This window comes from Larimichthys crocea, chromosome XXIII, assembly GCF_000972845.2.
Source record: "Larimichthys crocea isolate SSNF chromosome XXIII, L_crocea_2.0, whole genome shotgun sequence".
Lineage (NCBI taxonomy): Eukaryota > Metazoa > Chordata > Actinopteri > Sciaenidae > Larimichthys > Larimichthys crocea.
The window spans coordinates 4186052-4203141 of record NC_040033.1 but is presented as its reverse complement, the minus strand read 5'-3'; the positions used below and the strand labels follow the sequence as shown (position 1 = coordinate 4203141).

Here is a 17090-nt window from a genome sequence, read left to right as displayed (position 1 = left end):
GATCCTATTGTTGGGACACAATTTCATTGTTGGGAGTCAAGCACCAGCTATGTTGGAATGCTGTTGTTTTGGCTTTCATTAAAATCATTATTATTCCACCTACGAAAGTGATCGTGTGACTCAAATGCTAAAAGTTGGAAAGGTCAAATTTTCAGAGTGGGTATAAGATTGTTCAAACCTGATACACAAAACAAATGACCATGACCCAAGTTAACCATACGGGGAGCGCCATTACAAACACAAATGTGTTTTTGTTCATCATTTTTCCCCCAACAAACATATATTTACATATTCACATATACTTTGTTTGCCATGCACTAGGTTTTTTGTGACATTTTTCTTTTTTTAAAAACACACAGATCACAGATCTTTGCCAAATTCTTTTAATGAATGAATTCAGTTTTCAAACTTCAGTAAAATCTAAATCCACTTGACCTGTAGTTCCTCTAGTCCAGTTGTGCTAGGCCCTGCCCTCTGTGAAACAGGGGGCTTCAAGCAGGGGGTGGGCGTTCCAGAACCAACCTTAACATTAAGCATCGCATGATATTTGTTTCAATGATTTTGGGTCCATTGAACAGAAACGGTAAATAGACTTGCATTTATATTGCGGCTTTCTCATCTTCTAACCATTCAAAGCACTTTACACTACACATCAACATTAACCCATGCACACACATTCATACACTGATGACATATGCTGCCATGCAAGATACCAACTGCTCATCAGAAAGAACAACTAACACTCGTACACTCACACTCACACACTCACACTCACACAACCTTCAGTGGTAATTCAGTTTTAGTATCTTGCCCAGGGATGCTTCGACATGTACACTGAAGGGAGCCAGGGATTAAATCGCCCATCTCAAGATTAGAATAGATCCACTGCTCTACCTGACAGACTGAGTCTGTTCATCCAGCTTAAAGGATCAGTGTGTAGGATTTGCTGCCATCTAGGGGTGTTATTTTGAATTGCATCTCCATGCACTCACCCACCTGCATGTCAGCATAAAGGAGAAACTATGAAGGTCACGAAATGTTCGAACCTTCCTATGTAGAGCCAATGATTGGTTTGTCCATTCTGGGCAACAAGAAACATGACAACAGGAAGAGGAGGACCCAACGGCGTCTGTCAATATAAAAGGCTCATTGTAAGGTAACAAAAACATACTGATGCTTATTCTTTTAGCTGATTAGACACTAATGAAAACATAGGTATGCATATTATATTTAATTTCTGCTATATAATAAAGACACCATAATCTTACATACTGGATGTTTGATTCTGCACACAGCATGACTTGTTTTTCACAACAGCAGCTCTTGAAAAAGATATAAAGCATTCAGTGACTTGCAAAAAAATGGCTTTTTTGTAGATACATTTTTGATTAACAGTCTCAGTCAGAGCTAACCGCGATGACAAACTCTGCATTTCGCTCAGTCGAAGCTCTCTTCATCTCCATTGACACATCGATGTACCTTCAAGGACTTTGGCCAAGCAAATAATCTTTTACATCGAGAACACCAGTATGGTTTCTCTCCAGTGTGGCAACGCAGGTGCTGATTGTAACTACTTAAATGAGTGTATCTCTTTCCACATTGTTCACATTGATATGGTTTCTCACCAGTGTGTGTACGCATGTGTCTGTTATAGTCGCTAGACTCGGTAAATTGTTTTTCACAGTGGTCACATTGGTGTGGCTTCTCCCCAGTGTGGACGAGCAGGTGTCTCTTGTAGTGGCTTGCACAACTAAAACTCTTCCCACATTGTTCACATGGGTACAGCTTTTCTCCAGTGTGGACACGCAGGTGTCTCTTGTAGTCACTTAAGAAACGGAAACTCTTCCCGCATTGTTCACAGCGGTGTGGCTTCTCTCCTGTGTGGACTCGCAGGTGTGTCTTATAATTACTCAAGCGGCTGAAACCCTTTTCACAGTGATCACACTGGTACGGCTTCTCTCCAGTGTGAACACGCTGGTGGTCCTTGTAACTACTTAACAAACTGAAACTGCTTCCACACTGGTCACACCGGTATGGTTTCTCTCCAGTGTGAACACGCAGGTGTCTCTTGTAATGACATAAGTAACTGAAACTCTTTTGGCATTGTTCACACTGGTGTGGTTTCTCTCCAGCGTGGACCAGCAGATGTGTCCTGTAATTATCCCAGTCAGTGAAACTCTTTCCACATTGGTCACATTGGTGTGGCTTGGTGTTTTTTAACATTGCCGTTTCCTGTGTGAACTCTGGGTTGTGAAATGTCTCCCACATTGGTCGCAGCAGTATGGTGTTTCTTCAGTGTGGAGCAAGTGCAGCTTGTACGTCTTTAATTGGCTGAAACTTCTGTTGCATTGTTCACATTGGTTGTTTCTCTGCAGTGTGAGCGAGTCCACTTCCGGAACCAACCTCGTGTGCTTCTGTCTGTTTCAAAGAAGAAAAACATAAGAGTAAGAGAAATCAGAGTGTATAGTACAGAATGTCACATCTGTAAACATCTTTTACCTTCTGAACAATATGTGGAGAACTCTCAAATGATGACAGCAGCCATTGCACATGATCCACTTCCATTTTAATCAGCAGTTGCTGTCGTTGGTCATAAATGACTTAAACACGCATTTTGCTTTATATTCATTCATCCCTGCAGTTGGAACTATAATTTTAAAAACTCTAAAAAAAACAAAAATGAGATGGGCAAACCTGAACCTGACATCTTTAGACAAGACAATGGAGTCAGCAGGATGGTGGACTGTTCTTGATGCAGGTTCACACAGTGTGACTGAAAGTTGGTTCACACTGACGGCACAAGATTATTACAGGCAATGACAAGCGAGGTATGATTCAGCTAGACTGCATTTAAATTATGGTTTAATCAGCAGTGAAATCAGGAACACACTAAAAAAAGAGGTGCAACAATTAAGAGATTTTGATGGTACAATTATAGTCTAAGACTAAGTCTTTCACAACGCTACAGATGTATAACACCACATAATAATACTGCAGCTACAAGTGACTGCAGGTAGCAGGCCAGAAGTCAGTACTGAATCATTACTGCAACAAGTTGGCAATACATATTTCACCTGTCATGAAATCATTTTTATTTCACAAAGCCACTTCACTTCAAGACAAATACTGTGTGAAATAAAATGGGTTGTTGTTTCCTGTTGGTTCATTTCTATATTTTGAAGAATTTATTGATTTCATAATTCTCATTCAGACATCCAGACCTGTGCTCTCATAATTATTATTTAGGTCATCGGATTATTTGAAGGAAAAAGGCAAATGAGTGAGGTAAACGGCTGAACGCTTCACGGAGCCGTTTACCTCCAAACACAGTCTCATAACAAGTGACGCACATGCTGCATGTGGACAGCTCGCTGCTGTGGCAGACGGTGTCCTGTTATTGAGTAGTGACTGATCACGAAAGAAAAGAGAGCAGCACGTTACCTTTACAACTATTCTTCTTTTTCGTCTTCCCCTTCTTCTTCGAAGAATTTCTGCAGCGTGGACGATACTCGGCGCCACACTGCCCCCCGCAGACGATCCCAACTTCAAGCTGATCCACACAGACTGGGACTGGTGATGGGAAGTTCGGTTCTTTTTAGTGAGTCAGATCATTCGACTTAGCTCACCAAGAAGAGCCGGTTCTTTCGATTCCCAAACGGCTCTTCTTTTTACCATATATACCTTTAATAATTCAGACAAATTTAGCGTGTTTTGACTTGGTGATTTGTATGTGTAGTCATATATCACTTCAATTATTTAAAAAAAAGACCCAGCTCTATGAACCTGCTCGTTCGTCCACTGACACATCACTAACACACACCACAAATCCTACTTTCCCCGCCACACATGACGTCACAGAAATATGGCGGGACCCACAGTAAGTAGTAAACAAAACCTGTTTTTAACAAATGTTTACTATATGTAGTATTTGTGTTGGGAAATGTGCTGGAAAGCCATATTCAGACCAAATCATTCTAGGAGTGAGACAGGTGAGGATGAATCAGTGTATTGTATTATTGTAGTGCATCTAACACTGTCAACATCTCTAAGGTATGAACCCCAAACTCATTTGTTATTCTTCTATCGACTCCATTTTGATTAAGCTGGTATTGCCACCCCAAATCCTGTCACTCCCGTCTCAGGTTTCTTTGCACCAATTGTATAAATCTGTGTAAAATCACTATATTCTTTCATTACATGTTAGTTGAATGCACTTCTCAAATCAAATCTATCTGTTTCTTTCCTTTTAACCTCTCACAAATACCAGTCTCAAAGGCCACCAGAGCGTCCATGGAGTTTATCCCCAGATCAAACTCTCCAAATTCTTTTTTGCAATGTCATTCCCTACCCAACCAAAGTGCCTCTGCCCCCTCCCATTCTCCCAAGACTCCTGCAATCATCATTCATTGTGCCCCTGCAAATTAGCCCAGTTGTTTGCCATCATCCTTCTTATTTCCAGTGGCATATCTCCCATCTCTATGCATTGGAACATAGTGTCTGTCTGTCTGACTGCCTGTCTGTCTGTTTGTCTCTCTCAGCTGCTGCTGGGATGGGGTGGGGGTGAGGGGGTTATTTTGAGTAGTCAACAAAGAGGAATGGGATAGTTGGCATACCAGCTAGAAGGCAAGAACAAACACCATCACGCACCCATCCAGATACAGATGCAATCATACACACAAGCGTGCACTTGCTGAATACTTCCAATCATGGCATGAATTCCCGGACACTGGTTGCAGCCTAACTGTGCAACAGTCTTTCCTGTATAAAAATGTTGCTGCATCACTGCTGAATTTTACAACTTGTTGCAGTTTAGGCCTTAACTAGCCTGGCCATTGTGAGCAAGAGTGACATTTGTCTCTGCTCGTCAGAGTATTCATTTCCATCAATTTCATCATTTAACATTACTTCTCATCTTGCGCTTGTTCCATTCAATTAGATGATGATCTCTTAAGCACCACAAAGTAATCAGTTACAGTGATCTTGTAAGGAAGTACTCTTTGCATGTATAACCTTATGCTGCTGTGGTCTACGTTAGTTTAATTCAGACATAATATGGACTTTATTCAGACATGACACTGACATGTCAAACTGCCAGTAGATAATCATAACCTGCAGAGTCAGGTGATAATTCTGTTTGGTTGGACACTATGACATCGATCTATTGTTAGGATGAAAATATTGATTAGTGCAGCTTTGATAAATAATCTGTCTGATAAATTATCCTGATTTTGCTGGAAATAATGCTGGATGTCCAAAACAAACTCTTTTAGTCAGTCAGTGAAGTCTCCAACCAAGCCAGAGCCTCTTCAACAGATCATTCTGTTCTGATATAATAGGAAAAGTCATAACTTAATATTACCATGAACAGATTAGAATCATATGGCTGTGTGAAAAGAGGATGTGATTGTGAAGATCCACTCTGGTCCAATCATACACTCCCTTAGTGTGTGTACTATTATATCTCTTTTATTACACAACACTGGAAATACTCTGCTGTTGTTCTAAATCATTTTCATATGATATTCATAGCTGAGCCTTAGATGATCATAAAGAGGATGTCGTGCTGAATCATATCGTTCAAACATATGTGACATTTCCATACTTGAGTCACAATGTGAGATTCACACAAAGGTTTAAATTAACTTTCAAATTAATCATTTTAATTAAATTAACATGCAACTGGTAATAAATGGGGGAAGGTTACCAGAGGAAGTAAGGAAGGATGTTAAATCAGAAGCCAGGCTATGTGTGAGAGGGCTTGATCCTTCAAATCCAAACATAGGCTGCATCAACAAAATACTTTGAAGATTGTAATGCTCACAGGTCATAATCTTCACAGGGTGTGGATGAACATATAAACTAGGTGGGTATTAGAAAGGATTCACTAAACTGCAAAAATATGAAGAGGGAAGTCTGCATGTTTGGTCCATGCAGGAAAATAACATTTAGTTATAGTTATATATTTCCATCAAATGTTGCGGGAAAACTGAATTTCCAGGAAAAAGGGCAGGTACTGAGAAAGCTTTACAAATATAAAACCTTTATGGAATATCAATGAATCATGCAGAGAATATTCATTGACCTTGTCTGAAGTTTGAGGTGTTCTGTTAATAGGTTCACACATCTCTCTCTTCCAGTAGTTTATGGGGAAAATGCTTTTTGAGCCGCAGGATTTTTTTTTTTTTTCTGTATCCAGTTCTTTTAATAAATCCACAGGGAAGCCTGGAAATCTGGAAAATGTGTGACTGTTTGTTTTATGTGTTAATTTTTGGAAGGTTATGGTATCCTTACTCAACACATTTTTCCATGTCTGTGTTTGTGTTTCATTGCACTTAGCGGCATTTTGTTTTTATGATACAAACCAGTCGAAACCTGCTTTGAGATATTGTCATGAAATAATTGTTGAAGTTTAATTCAAAGATTGAATTGCAGACTAATATTTCAGTGTTAAAATAATGAGAATAATAAGGGTGTCAAACCTGTTCTGAATAAGTAGGCCAGTTTAGTAGTGTGCTTCAGAAAGTGACGGATTAAAAGTAATCACTCAGTACGGGTCAAGTCTTAATAACAATGGATTTTAATAAAAAATTGTGTGTGTGTTTTTCATCAGACCCATCCTGTCAGACTCACATTTATAAATTAGTTCTCAGACTTGATAAGGCCCCTTGGAGAGGTCTGTTATTTCATGATTTACTCAACCAACAAATTGCTCACTTTGTTGGATGAAGTTCCTGTCCCCATCTGCTACGATCATCCTTTGCCATGTGATTACATAAACAATTAACACTAGTGTTTGTAAAGGACAATCGTGTCCACATGATCTGAACAGACTACAAGAAACCACTAGGTGGCAACAACTCACCAACTAAATTCCCAGGTTTTTCATTTAGGCCCAGTAGTTGTCTGTCATCCTCTACATGCTGTTTGTCACATTGTTATCCTCTTTGGCAGATTATCTTTTGTAGTTATGTTTTTTATTGATATATTTAAGTCTAGAATGTATATATTTACTCTTGCGACACTATGATTTGTGATCTACTGTGTGTAGAGACATGATATATGCATATTTGCACTGTCTTGTAAAATCTTTGAATGACTGTACACAAAAGCTAACCTGTATTATTTGTCAGTATTCAGTTTAACACTTGTGGCTGCTTATACCAATACTCTATGTCTTTATCAATTTCAGACTGCTCAGAGAGCGACAATAAATCATTTTAGGGTATTGAGTTAAATTAATTTTAACAATGTTTTGGACAATTTGGTACACAGAAAACTGCTACATGCCAGTTTAAACAGTGTAAGGTTCATTGTTTTCCTATAGTCGCTCTGTTGTGACGTCAAGACGTCATCATTGCCATGGGAGCTATAGGAATGCTTGTTACCCAATTCACATTGGGGTTTTTTTACCTTTCTAACACCGTCCATTGGCTCATGTAAGCATAGCTTTCATATTATCCCTCTTTTACCATGCACACTGTAAAACATGGGTACACACTTATAAAAGGCTTTTTAGATTGTGAAAATCCAGAAAACAGTTGTTGGCCAGATTCCTTCTCTCGACTCCAAAAACACATTATTTACCCTTCACACAAACCGACTGCCACTGCTAGATCCACCTCTGTCCTCAGCTGTTATATTTAGTATGCTGGCTAACATAGACCAGTGTGTGGTTTCTATCAAAAACAAAACATACAACACAAAGCAGATTTATTTAGCATTTATTTTATTTGAATTCTTTTGGTTGAAGTGACTTTGCTATGTTAGGAATGTGTACATAAAAGACAAGCAGTTACATGTGCTGTTGATATCCAGTACTTTGTGTCACACTGTATGTAAAGTTAGGTTTCCAGGGGCAATGGCGCAGTATCCTGGACTGTTTGCGGGAAAGGATCCGGAATCAGGCTGTTTGCTCTGTAAGGCCTGTTGTCTTTCCAGTAAAAACATTCCCGCACTGGGGGCAAGCACAGCATGCTGAGGGCCAGCAGTCTACCATAAGCAGGGCGGATACGGAGCATCCTGCATCCTGGATGTTCGCTGCTGATAAACCTCAGCCATGGAGATCCAATGATTATGGGATTACTGGAGTCTCAAGGCCCCTTATGCCTCACACCACCCTTCCCTTGCTTTTGCTTTAACTTTAACAATAAGAAGAAAGGTTATGAGTCCATGTTTATATTAATTTGTTCCAGCAGGAAAGACTAGAGAGAGAAAAGGTCAGATAAGCATGACAAATGCATGTGATTTTGAATAATTAGTGCAATGTGTAAAGTCTGCAGCTGAAAACTCTACTAACAATATTCAGAATTTTAAGTTATAGGAGCAGCTACGCACGTATGCATGCATCATTTCTGAAGTTCACATAAAATTCTTTCTCTTTGACAAAGAAGAGTATTTTTTTAATTCAAAATTTAAATATTGTGTATGGTCATAAAATTTCTGATTAGACATTACTGAGAATAAATGATATGGGTAATATATGTATGTTTTTTTTTTTTTATTCTTTTGTGCAAATTACCTAAATGGAGAAAATTTGTATTTGTGTTAAAATACTTTTTGGGAACCCCCCCAAACCTCTAGACTCCAGCATAGGTGCCATTGTAAAAGAATGGTTTGTCTGTCACACAGTGACCTACGACCTCAGGTGTCCATCTCTGGACCTTGGGCTTGCCATCCTTGTCTGGCCTGACGATGACGGTGCTTCTGGATGCCAACGAAGGGTCTTCGTCAAAGAAGTTGAAGGGTCGGAGAAAGAAGCCCACCGAGTTGCCGGGTGTTGCCGTGTTGGGGATATCTTCTGAGTGAGGCACATGTAGGAAGCCAACTGTCACCCAGGCAACCAGGTCCTGCACACAAAAGAGTAAACATTACATCAGAATTTAGGAGTAGGAGTAGGAAAATAACAGGTGGTTTTTGCTTATTTGAAAGTGCAAACAAATGAAAATGTCAGCGTTTGTGAGTTATCATGATCGTGTGTGGGAGCAAACGTAAGCCACTGACGTAACCTCTCAGAAAAACACCACCACCCCCGAAATGTAAACCACATTTGGAATACAAAGGAAGCCATCTGTTAGTGAATTGTGACTTCTTGCACCGGTAAAAATGGACCGTGCAGCTCTTTTTTTTTTTTTTTTGAGACACTTGCCATATCTCAAAGATAATGTAGTAAAAATGCTCATTGAACTGTTACAGTGGTTTGTGATCATCATCACTGTGGACAAAACTACTGTCCTCTGACTGTCATACTATAAGAATATTGTGGAAATGTGTGACATACATGAAAAAGGAATGAAGATGTATCAAGATTCATATTCACTACTGTACCTGGTTGACTATGTCTTCATTGTTGCGGATGTAGTCCTCAAAGGATACAACAGGCTCCCAGGGGTCATTCTGGGTGTAAATGCTGCTGCTGGTTGCTTCACTATCTTTATGGCGAGTCACAGCCAGAGGATATCTGAGGAGAGATAGTCCACCAGTCATCAGTGTTTATGAAATCTGATTCATGGAGAGAAACAACACTCCTCAGTCTGCCAATAAGTAATTTCAAAAGTGGGTCATTGTTTTTTCTAACCAAACTACCAATTCGGAGATTAACCCATTTGATCCCACTGATCCTCCATTGGGTCAATCACTGCAAACTGTGTGCTAAAAATATGTTCACATGGATCCCAACATGTCCAAAGATACAATATATAACCACAAAATGACTAACAAGTGTCATCCTGGGGTAAATATTGTCCCAAAGTTATAACTATTACTTTTCTTTTCTTCTAGCAACATAATGGGAAAAGATTACCTTGACCAGCTGATGCCATTTTCCTCTCTCCAGCCTCTTGGAAGAACACTGTGGGCATGTGAGTTGAATTGAATACGATAACTCCTCTGGTGTCCCCATTTATTTTTCTCATTGGGGTTGGTAAAGTGCAAATAACGAGGGAACTTTTTGCCAAAGCGGAAAGCAGCTGATCGCTCAGTCTTGTGTTCTGTCCTGTGGAGTTTGGACTGGACGACAAAATTCTTCGGGCTCCAGGGATTCGTGAAGTTGACAAATTTCAGACCCACAGTCTCAAAGCTGTTCTCTCGACCTGTGTCACAGTGAGGACAAAGAGCTTTCAGGACAAGTTCATGTCAAGATGTATAAACATGCACTTTAAAAGTAGTAGAAAACAGATTTTACAAGATTAAGTTAGTGATATGCATGGGGCATAGCCTTGATCACACATTTCAACAGAAAAGTTGCACAGATGGAATAGACCAAGACTTCTTTATGACAGGATAAAGTCCAAAAGCATTTTTATCTGGAGTGGCAACAATAAAATACTTCAAAGTTAAGCTTAGTGTGGCCTTATTTCATCTACTTTCACCACCTTCACAGCTTTAAATCTAATTCAAAGCACTTTAAGTTCTCCAAGTTACATAAAGTACATAAATTGTATGTTGCATAAAATTTCAATATGGCTGTAATTCATAGGATACCGGGCTGGGTTTTCCCACTTATCTTGAGTTTGAACCTTTTTTAATACAGATAGTCAATAGTCAACAAAGAGTTGCTGTTTTAAAATTGACTTGGTAAGTACCGTATTGTCATACTCACCAGCAATATCCAGGTCCACCTTATAATGGATGAGATGTGTGTGAAGGTTACCCAGCACATAGTTGTACACCTTGGTACCATAGTGAAGGCCGTTAGGTGTAAAGAAAGTGGCGTGGATGTATCCAGTAGCACTGACCTTAACCTCCATTACCCCATTTTGGTAGAAAAGGAAGTCCCAGATGTAATCATAGTTATAAACTGTTGAGGTTGTCCGCATCACTAGCACAGTGTTTTCCAATCCTCCAAAGAAGTTGTATCCCCCCTGGAAGTCGGAGTTGAAATGTCTCCTCAGAGGCATGGCAGTGGTCATCTCAAAAATACAGAGTGCATTTTTATGGTGCACAGGTTTGTCTGTGTCATAGTAGTGGTAAAGGTCAACAAAAGTGGCAATTTCTGGACAGTCTATTCCAGGTGCCAGCTCGTAGGTTGAGGTTCCCATTGCCCAGCCAGCGTCAATGTACTTTGTTTGCATGGCAGCCGGAGTATCACCAGCATAAAAGGCAACAGCTTCTTGCAGGCTGATCTCATAGGCAATCCTTTCTCCATTAAAGCGGAGGTCAAAGACTTGAAGCCCAGCTGATGAGCGGACTCTGTAGGCAAACGACCATCCAGAATATTCAACAAAATTGTTATCAATATGATAGCGAGGCCCCTGGGGCTCCACAAGCTTCGGCCCATGGATATTAGTGGGGCTGTTGCTCTGACCCCGAGGAATGTAGGTGGAGAAGAGGTCACTGTCGTCATGGTCAGGCAGTTTGATCTTCTCCACATCTCCTGATTCATATTTTGCTATCAGTTCCTCAACACTGTCAAAGTACATACTGTTGTACCAGACCTTCTCAACAGTCCAGTTTTCTGGATCCAGGTCCTGGTGATTGATCAATATCTCAAACCCAACTGGGTGGATGAAATAACCTTCTACAAACTTCTGCAACATGATCCAGCTTCTCCTCTCACCCGGACCCACCCCACGGGGGGCAATGTCTGAAAACGTCAGGCAGCGGTCAGAGCAGTTAGTGAAGGAAAACCCTCCTGTGGTCTCAAAAAGGAGCTTGTGGGCAATAGTTGTTATCTTTGTGAGCATGTTAGTAATATGGTGATACTCTGCAGAAGTAATAGGCCTCGATTCAAACTTGACAGGCCTATCACCCTTAAATGTCTTGATTGTGTGGGACTTTGGGGATGGCAGAGGACTCACAATGTACTCAGAAATGTTGGCCTTGGGCTGGTTCCCAAATTGGATGATCACACGGGCTTGACGTGTGGGTTTAGCCTGTCCACGGTCGAGAGCTCTCAGGGCTTCATGCTTCTTTGGCAGATGTAATTCTATCAGTAGGATGCTATTCTTCTTCAACGTATTGCTACGGGCATCAGTGAGCTTCAGCTCTGGAATACCATGCAGGTAGGCCCGGACAGCTTTCAACTCACGTACTGTGAGGTCAGCAAACATGGGGGCACCATGATGAGCCCACTCTCTTAATCTGGATGTACTACAACCAGCCAAGCAGACCAGTTGCAGTAGACAGAGAAGCCTCATGGCTGCAATATAATAAGAAAATGATATCCAGCATGAATTTAACGAACAAAAAAGAAAAATTGGATCTGTTTCAGAAAGAAGAGCTCTGTTTCTACTCAACCAGTTTTTATATTTGATGTCTTATAAACTAAAGATCAAAAATAGGAATCTTCGCTAACCTTTCTTTCTTTTTTTCATCACAGCTGGATACACAGTTATTAACTTTTTTTATTGTGTCAGTCCCCCATCTCCTACTTCATCCACAGGAACACAGATACAAATTATCAGCCTCCACTATAATACCATTAGATTCAACATTGCTACACACTGCAAATAACTGAATGAACAGCTACAAAGCTATCCTGCAGGATCATTCTGTTCATAAAACAATAAAACTAGTTGTTATCAAACTAGCCTAGAAACAGAAGAGATGAAAAGAGTTCTTAACTGAATTATTATTTTGTTTGAATTTATTGTATTTTTCTCATCATGTCAGAAGGTCTGTGGTCACACATATTACCTCAATATTTACTGATGATGATTTGCATACAGGAAATTATAATTATAATTATAATATTTTTATGAGGGATGAGCTTTGACACTTCACTTTTTATTTGGCTTTAGATTTGTCATTGGCACTGCTCCAACGAGAATGAGAACAGGCTGACAAAGTCAAGATTAGAGGTTGTTTTTTCACACATGTAAGCACACAACAGGAAATTCTCCATGTCAGGCATGTTCTCTCGTGTTCACAAAAGACCAGACACAACGAGACAGACAAGCAGCACCATGCAGCACTTCAGACCATCAAGACGAAAGCGAGAAATATAAACCTGTAGGTTAATGGATGTGTGCCGTGAGCATGTGAAAAGGGTTAATTGCTTGAGTCTCATGGTCATTGTGTGAAAACTGAATGAGTCAGTCAGCATAACACCATACAAAGTGAGGAGTGAGCAACATAAGTCCAAGTTAATGTGCCCACCCCCCAGTAGTTGTGCCCCTAAGCATCTATCTGCACTGTCTACACGTACAGGATAAACTCCAATGTCAATTTTAACAAGTTCTTAATGCAATTTGACACATTTGGTTTTATAACATGCATGCATTTGCATACATAATTCCATGCTTCCTTGAGAAACATTTACAGCTCTGTATCATGAGAAGCAAAACAAATCAAGCTACTGTACCTGTAGTCGTCCTCCTGCTCTAAGTACTTTTTAAAAAGTTTTATCAGTGCAGTCCTTCCTGTTTCAGCAATCAAAGAAGACTGTCTTATGCAGACTGCTCCTAATGTTTAACCTCCTACTTAGCAGTGACGAAGGCTGATTGGCCAACAGTGAGTAATAAACATGATGAAATAACAGATGCAGGTTTTAGATAATCCTGTAGAAGGCAAGATAAATGTATTTTTGCAGCACCTTTCAACCACAAGGCAAAAGTATTTCACATAAGAAGAAACAGAAGACAGAAAAACTATATAAAACTACTCATACTGTGTAAAAGATAAAAAAGAAAAGAAAAAAAACTAAATAAACAAAATAGAAGAATAATAGAAGAAAAAAATAAGAAGTCATCGGGTGATATTATATAAGTATCCAGTACTGTCCATGTGATTTTAGTAAGTGAGGGAGTTTGTTTTACCATTTACCATAACCCAAAGCACTGTTATTTTTTAAATCTGTCTGGTGTTGTTCAGGGATCTTGTTGTTGAGTTCTCTATGATGTCGTTTTATGTTTTTAAAAAGCTAAATTTAAGTCAGAAAAAGAAGAGGCCCAAATGGAACCTTGGTAAGACTATTTTTAAACTAGTTTATCACATATTATTTGGTAACAGCTCCAAGTGTTATAGTTTAAGCAACACGTCAAATATTTATTTTGGACAAGGACACGTGGAGAATAATGCAGATTGGAGCTCTAACCTGAAGCCTTAAGCCTTTTTTTAAGGGGGATTTACAATGCAATGATGATATAGTGACAGATATATTTTAATATATTCACATGTAGATGTTACCTTTGTTCAAATTTAGTAATAGCAATATCTTTTAGACACAAGTCTCTAGAGAAGCTGCTCAGATGTTTCACAACAACAGAATAGTGTGGACTTTAGCATCACCCAGAAACTGTGTGTATAATTTAGATGTGTTTAGTTGTTTTAACCTTTTTTTAACTGTGTGCATTGATTTTGATTGATGTTTTGCATTTTACAACACTACACAATCTGGGGCCATTATGAACCTTGTCCTCTCAAGTGAAATAAAAGATAAAATAAAAGATTTATAACTTACACTCTGGTTGTTGTAAAAGTAAATACATGTGATGTACTTTTACTTTGCTCTTATTTTTACACACATGTATACCTGAATCAACTGGCACAACATTGAGGCAGAATATATGAAAATGCCACAGGGCTGACACAGTAACTGACTGCATGCCAGTGAATGTACACTGTGGGCAAATCAGTTTCAATGTAGATTGCTGCCATTTCTATATTTCTCTGTCAGTCATATGTGGGTCTAGTTATGGCAATGTATGTCTGTCCATCACTTTGATCCAGACTTAAATATCTCAACAACTATTTGGTAAAATCCCTAAAGGTTGAGTCCTGTTGACCTTGGTAATCCCCTGACTTTTTATCTAACGACCAAAGCAAAGCTTTTCCTGTCATAGATGTGGGAGACGTTTATGGTTCTCAAAGGATGTATCCTACGGCCTTTGGTCATCCCCTGACTTTTCCATTTTGGTTTTTAGTGAATCATCTACAACTATTTTGTATTTTGGATGAAATTTGTTACAGACATTTAGACATCTTACAGGATGAATTGAGGTAACGTCACCTAACTTTTCATCTAGTGCCATCATCAGGTCAAATTTAAATTCATCCAGTGCTATCAAATACCTTAAAAATTGTGATGAATGAATGAAAGATTCCCATCAGCCTCAGCTTAGCATAGTGACCTTGGTTGTTTGTAGAGTGCAAGTACCAAGGCCGTGTCCTGGATCTGGATTTGGGTTTAAGTCTGACCTGAGCCCTTTGCTGCGTGTTATCCATACTTACCCTGCCCTGCCTTTCCTGTGGCTGTCAAATTTGCCATTGTGATCATTTTAGCATGGTGATGTTAGCATTACCACAAAGTACCACTTGAAATCTTGTTTCTACATGTCCAAACCTTTCTTCTCTATCCAAACTCCTCTCACACTTGATGAAGCAGTGAACTAACAAGTGACTGTAGTATTTTGCCTTATCATTAAAGCAATCCTAGTGACATCATGAGTTTCCTCTCCTCTGGGGTCTAGCTAAGGTGTTCTGTGGTGACAGCTGTGTTTGAGCCTTCTCACAGGTCAGGAGGTCAGACTCGGGATATTGGTGAGTCTAAAAGCCTTTAGTCCCCATGTCTGTTGACATGGTTCATTGAATAAATGCCCCCATCATCCTTCCTGAAACGCCTCTCTTTACGGGATTAGGCTCTGACAAACATCTCTTTATTCTGTGGCTGAGTCTCCTCCACCCCCGCCATCACCTACAGTGTCCTGTAACGTCTGACGGGGCGAGGTTAGAGGATGTGTCCGTCACAGGTCTGGAGACCAGTGCCTTCTCTCCCAGCTGTGACCTTAGCACTTACATCCAATGGCAGCATGGTCAGATGCTACTGTACGTCCCATGAGTCACCCCCCGCATTTAAAACCCTGCATCTGGGGCTCCGCTCCACCCATAAAGCAAAGTATCTTCACAGAGGATCGTGTCACATACTGTCAGACAGAACAAAAAAAGAAACATAGTGTTAAAAAAGGACGTGTTAATATTGGTTAAAAAACCAAGGACAGTTTTAAGCAGTTCGAAGGTAAGTGCACCTTTTGTTAATTGTAGTAGGAGTCAGATATTATAAAAATGTATAACCATATAATGTATACATTTCAAGGTTTTTTTTATTAATGTGTATTCAATTCATACAGAATGGTTTAATGACTCATGGCTCTGATTGGTTAAAGTCATGAGGCTGTAAAGAATTTTCCCTTTTTTCTCATACTTTTTATTTTTCAATCTTCAAGGTAACATTGGAGACCCCCCTAATTCAGGAGACAGAAATGGAGACACTACTACTGATTCTGCTTGCACTGCAGAAAGTGATAGGAATGGGGTGAGTATGATTCAGTCAAAGCAGAGTTAATCATTTAAAAATGAATAAAGACAAATATTAATTTGTAGACACTATAGTAAAGACACAAGGAATGTCAGGAAGAATGTAAAGAGATAAAATGTCAAAAAGTCACTTATCTGAGTACACACTATACAGACCACTGAAAGAGCAAAATAACCCCATTTAAAGCTATAGTAAATTCATGTGAAAACAATGCATCACCAAGCATGATGGTGCTTATTTATTTCACTAACCCACTGACCTATTCTATTTAATAACAGTGGGTATTTAAACTCACAGAATTTAACTCATTTTTTAATTGAAGGTGAAGTGGTTAAGATTCACATTTAAATGGTGTTCTCGATTTAGCTTGAACTGAAGTAAATGAATAAATGTATGAGCCTACTGTAGTGCTAAACTTCCTGCTATTATTGCTTGATGGTAAATGGTAAATGGACTGTACTTATATAGCGCCTTTCTAGTTTTCCGACCACTCAAAGCGCTCTACACTACATATCTCATTCACCCCATTCACACACATTCATACACTGATGGCATTGGCTACCATGCAAGGTGCCAACTGCTCATCAGTTTAAGGATCTAACCATTCATACACATTCACACAGATAAGACAAGTGATATAAAAAAAAGGAATCAGCTTTACCGTCAACCCTTTACCAACAGGGTTGGTTTCTATATGTGAGTAAGGGACTGATATATCTGTTGCATGCCATAAACATTACATAAGAGCATAATTCCAATGTGGAGCCTCTTTTAGTATCTACTGTACCTAAACTATTTATGAATATACACAGATAGCTGACTAAATTTGCCTGTCTTA

The 17090-nt window shown here is 39.4% G+C and overlaps 3 protein-coding genes across 7 annotated transcripts in view; 1 reads left to right on the top strand and 2 right to left on the bottom strand.

Moving 5' to 3' along the window:
- Nucleotides 1-377: 377 nt before the first annotated feature.
- LOC104927591 (zinc finger protein 239-like) lies at nt 378-3555 on the bottom strand. 5 transcript variants are annotated; one of them, XM_027274378.1, is made up of 4 exons: nt 3442-3555; nt 2695-2790; nt 2500-2580; nt 378-2418 (listed from the first exon to the last, which is right to left on the bottom strand). In XM_027274378.1, exon 4 carries the CDS (start codon nt 2266-2268, stop codon nt 1438-1440), a length of 831 nt encoding a protein of 276 aa, XP_027130179.1. In that variant the 5' UTR covers nt 2269-2418; nt 2500-2580; nt 2695-2790; nt 3442-3555; the 3' UTR covers nt 378-1437. The 5 variants fall into 5 exon arrangements, with proteins under 5 accessions (XP_027130179.1, XP_027130180.1, XP_027130178.1 ...); XM_027274379.1 differs by lacking the exon at nt 2500-2580; XM_027274377.1 differs by lacking the exon at nt 2695-2790 and having other exon boundaries at nt 2500-2664.
- A 4931-nt stretch (nt 3556-8486) lies between these two features.
- Nucleotides 8487-13426, bottom strand: aoc1 (amine oxidase copper containing 1). Its single transcript, XM_010741706.3, has 5 exons — nt 13301-13426; nt 10598-12136; nt 9800-10088; nt 9325-9457; nt 8487-8846 (listed from the first exon to the last, which is right to left on the bottom strand). The coding sequence occupies exons 2-5, from the start codon at nt 12132-12134 to the stop codon at nt 8577-8579; spliced, it is 2229 nt and encodes a 742-aa protein (XP_010740008.3). The 5' UTR covers nt 12135-12136; nt 13301-13426; the 3' UTR covers nt 8487-8576.
- Nucleotides 13427-15858: 2432 nt separating this feature from the next.
- The window catches only part of sspo (SCO-spondin), a 69350-nt gene continuing 68118 nt past the window's right edge, over nt 15859-17090 (top strand). Inside the window, exons 1-2 of the mRNA XM_027274369.1 lie at nt 15859-15952; nt 16161-16249. Of these exons, the coding sequence (XP_027130170.1) occupies nt 16197-16249 (53 nt within the window). The 5' untranslated portion in view covers nt 15859-15952; nt 16161-16196. The remainder of the gene's footprint in view (nt 15953-16160; nt 16250-17090) is intronic.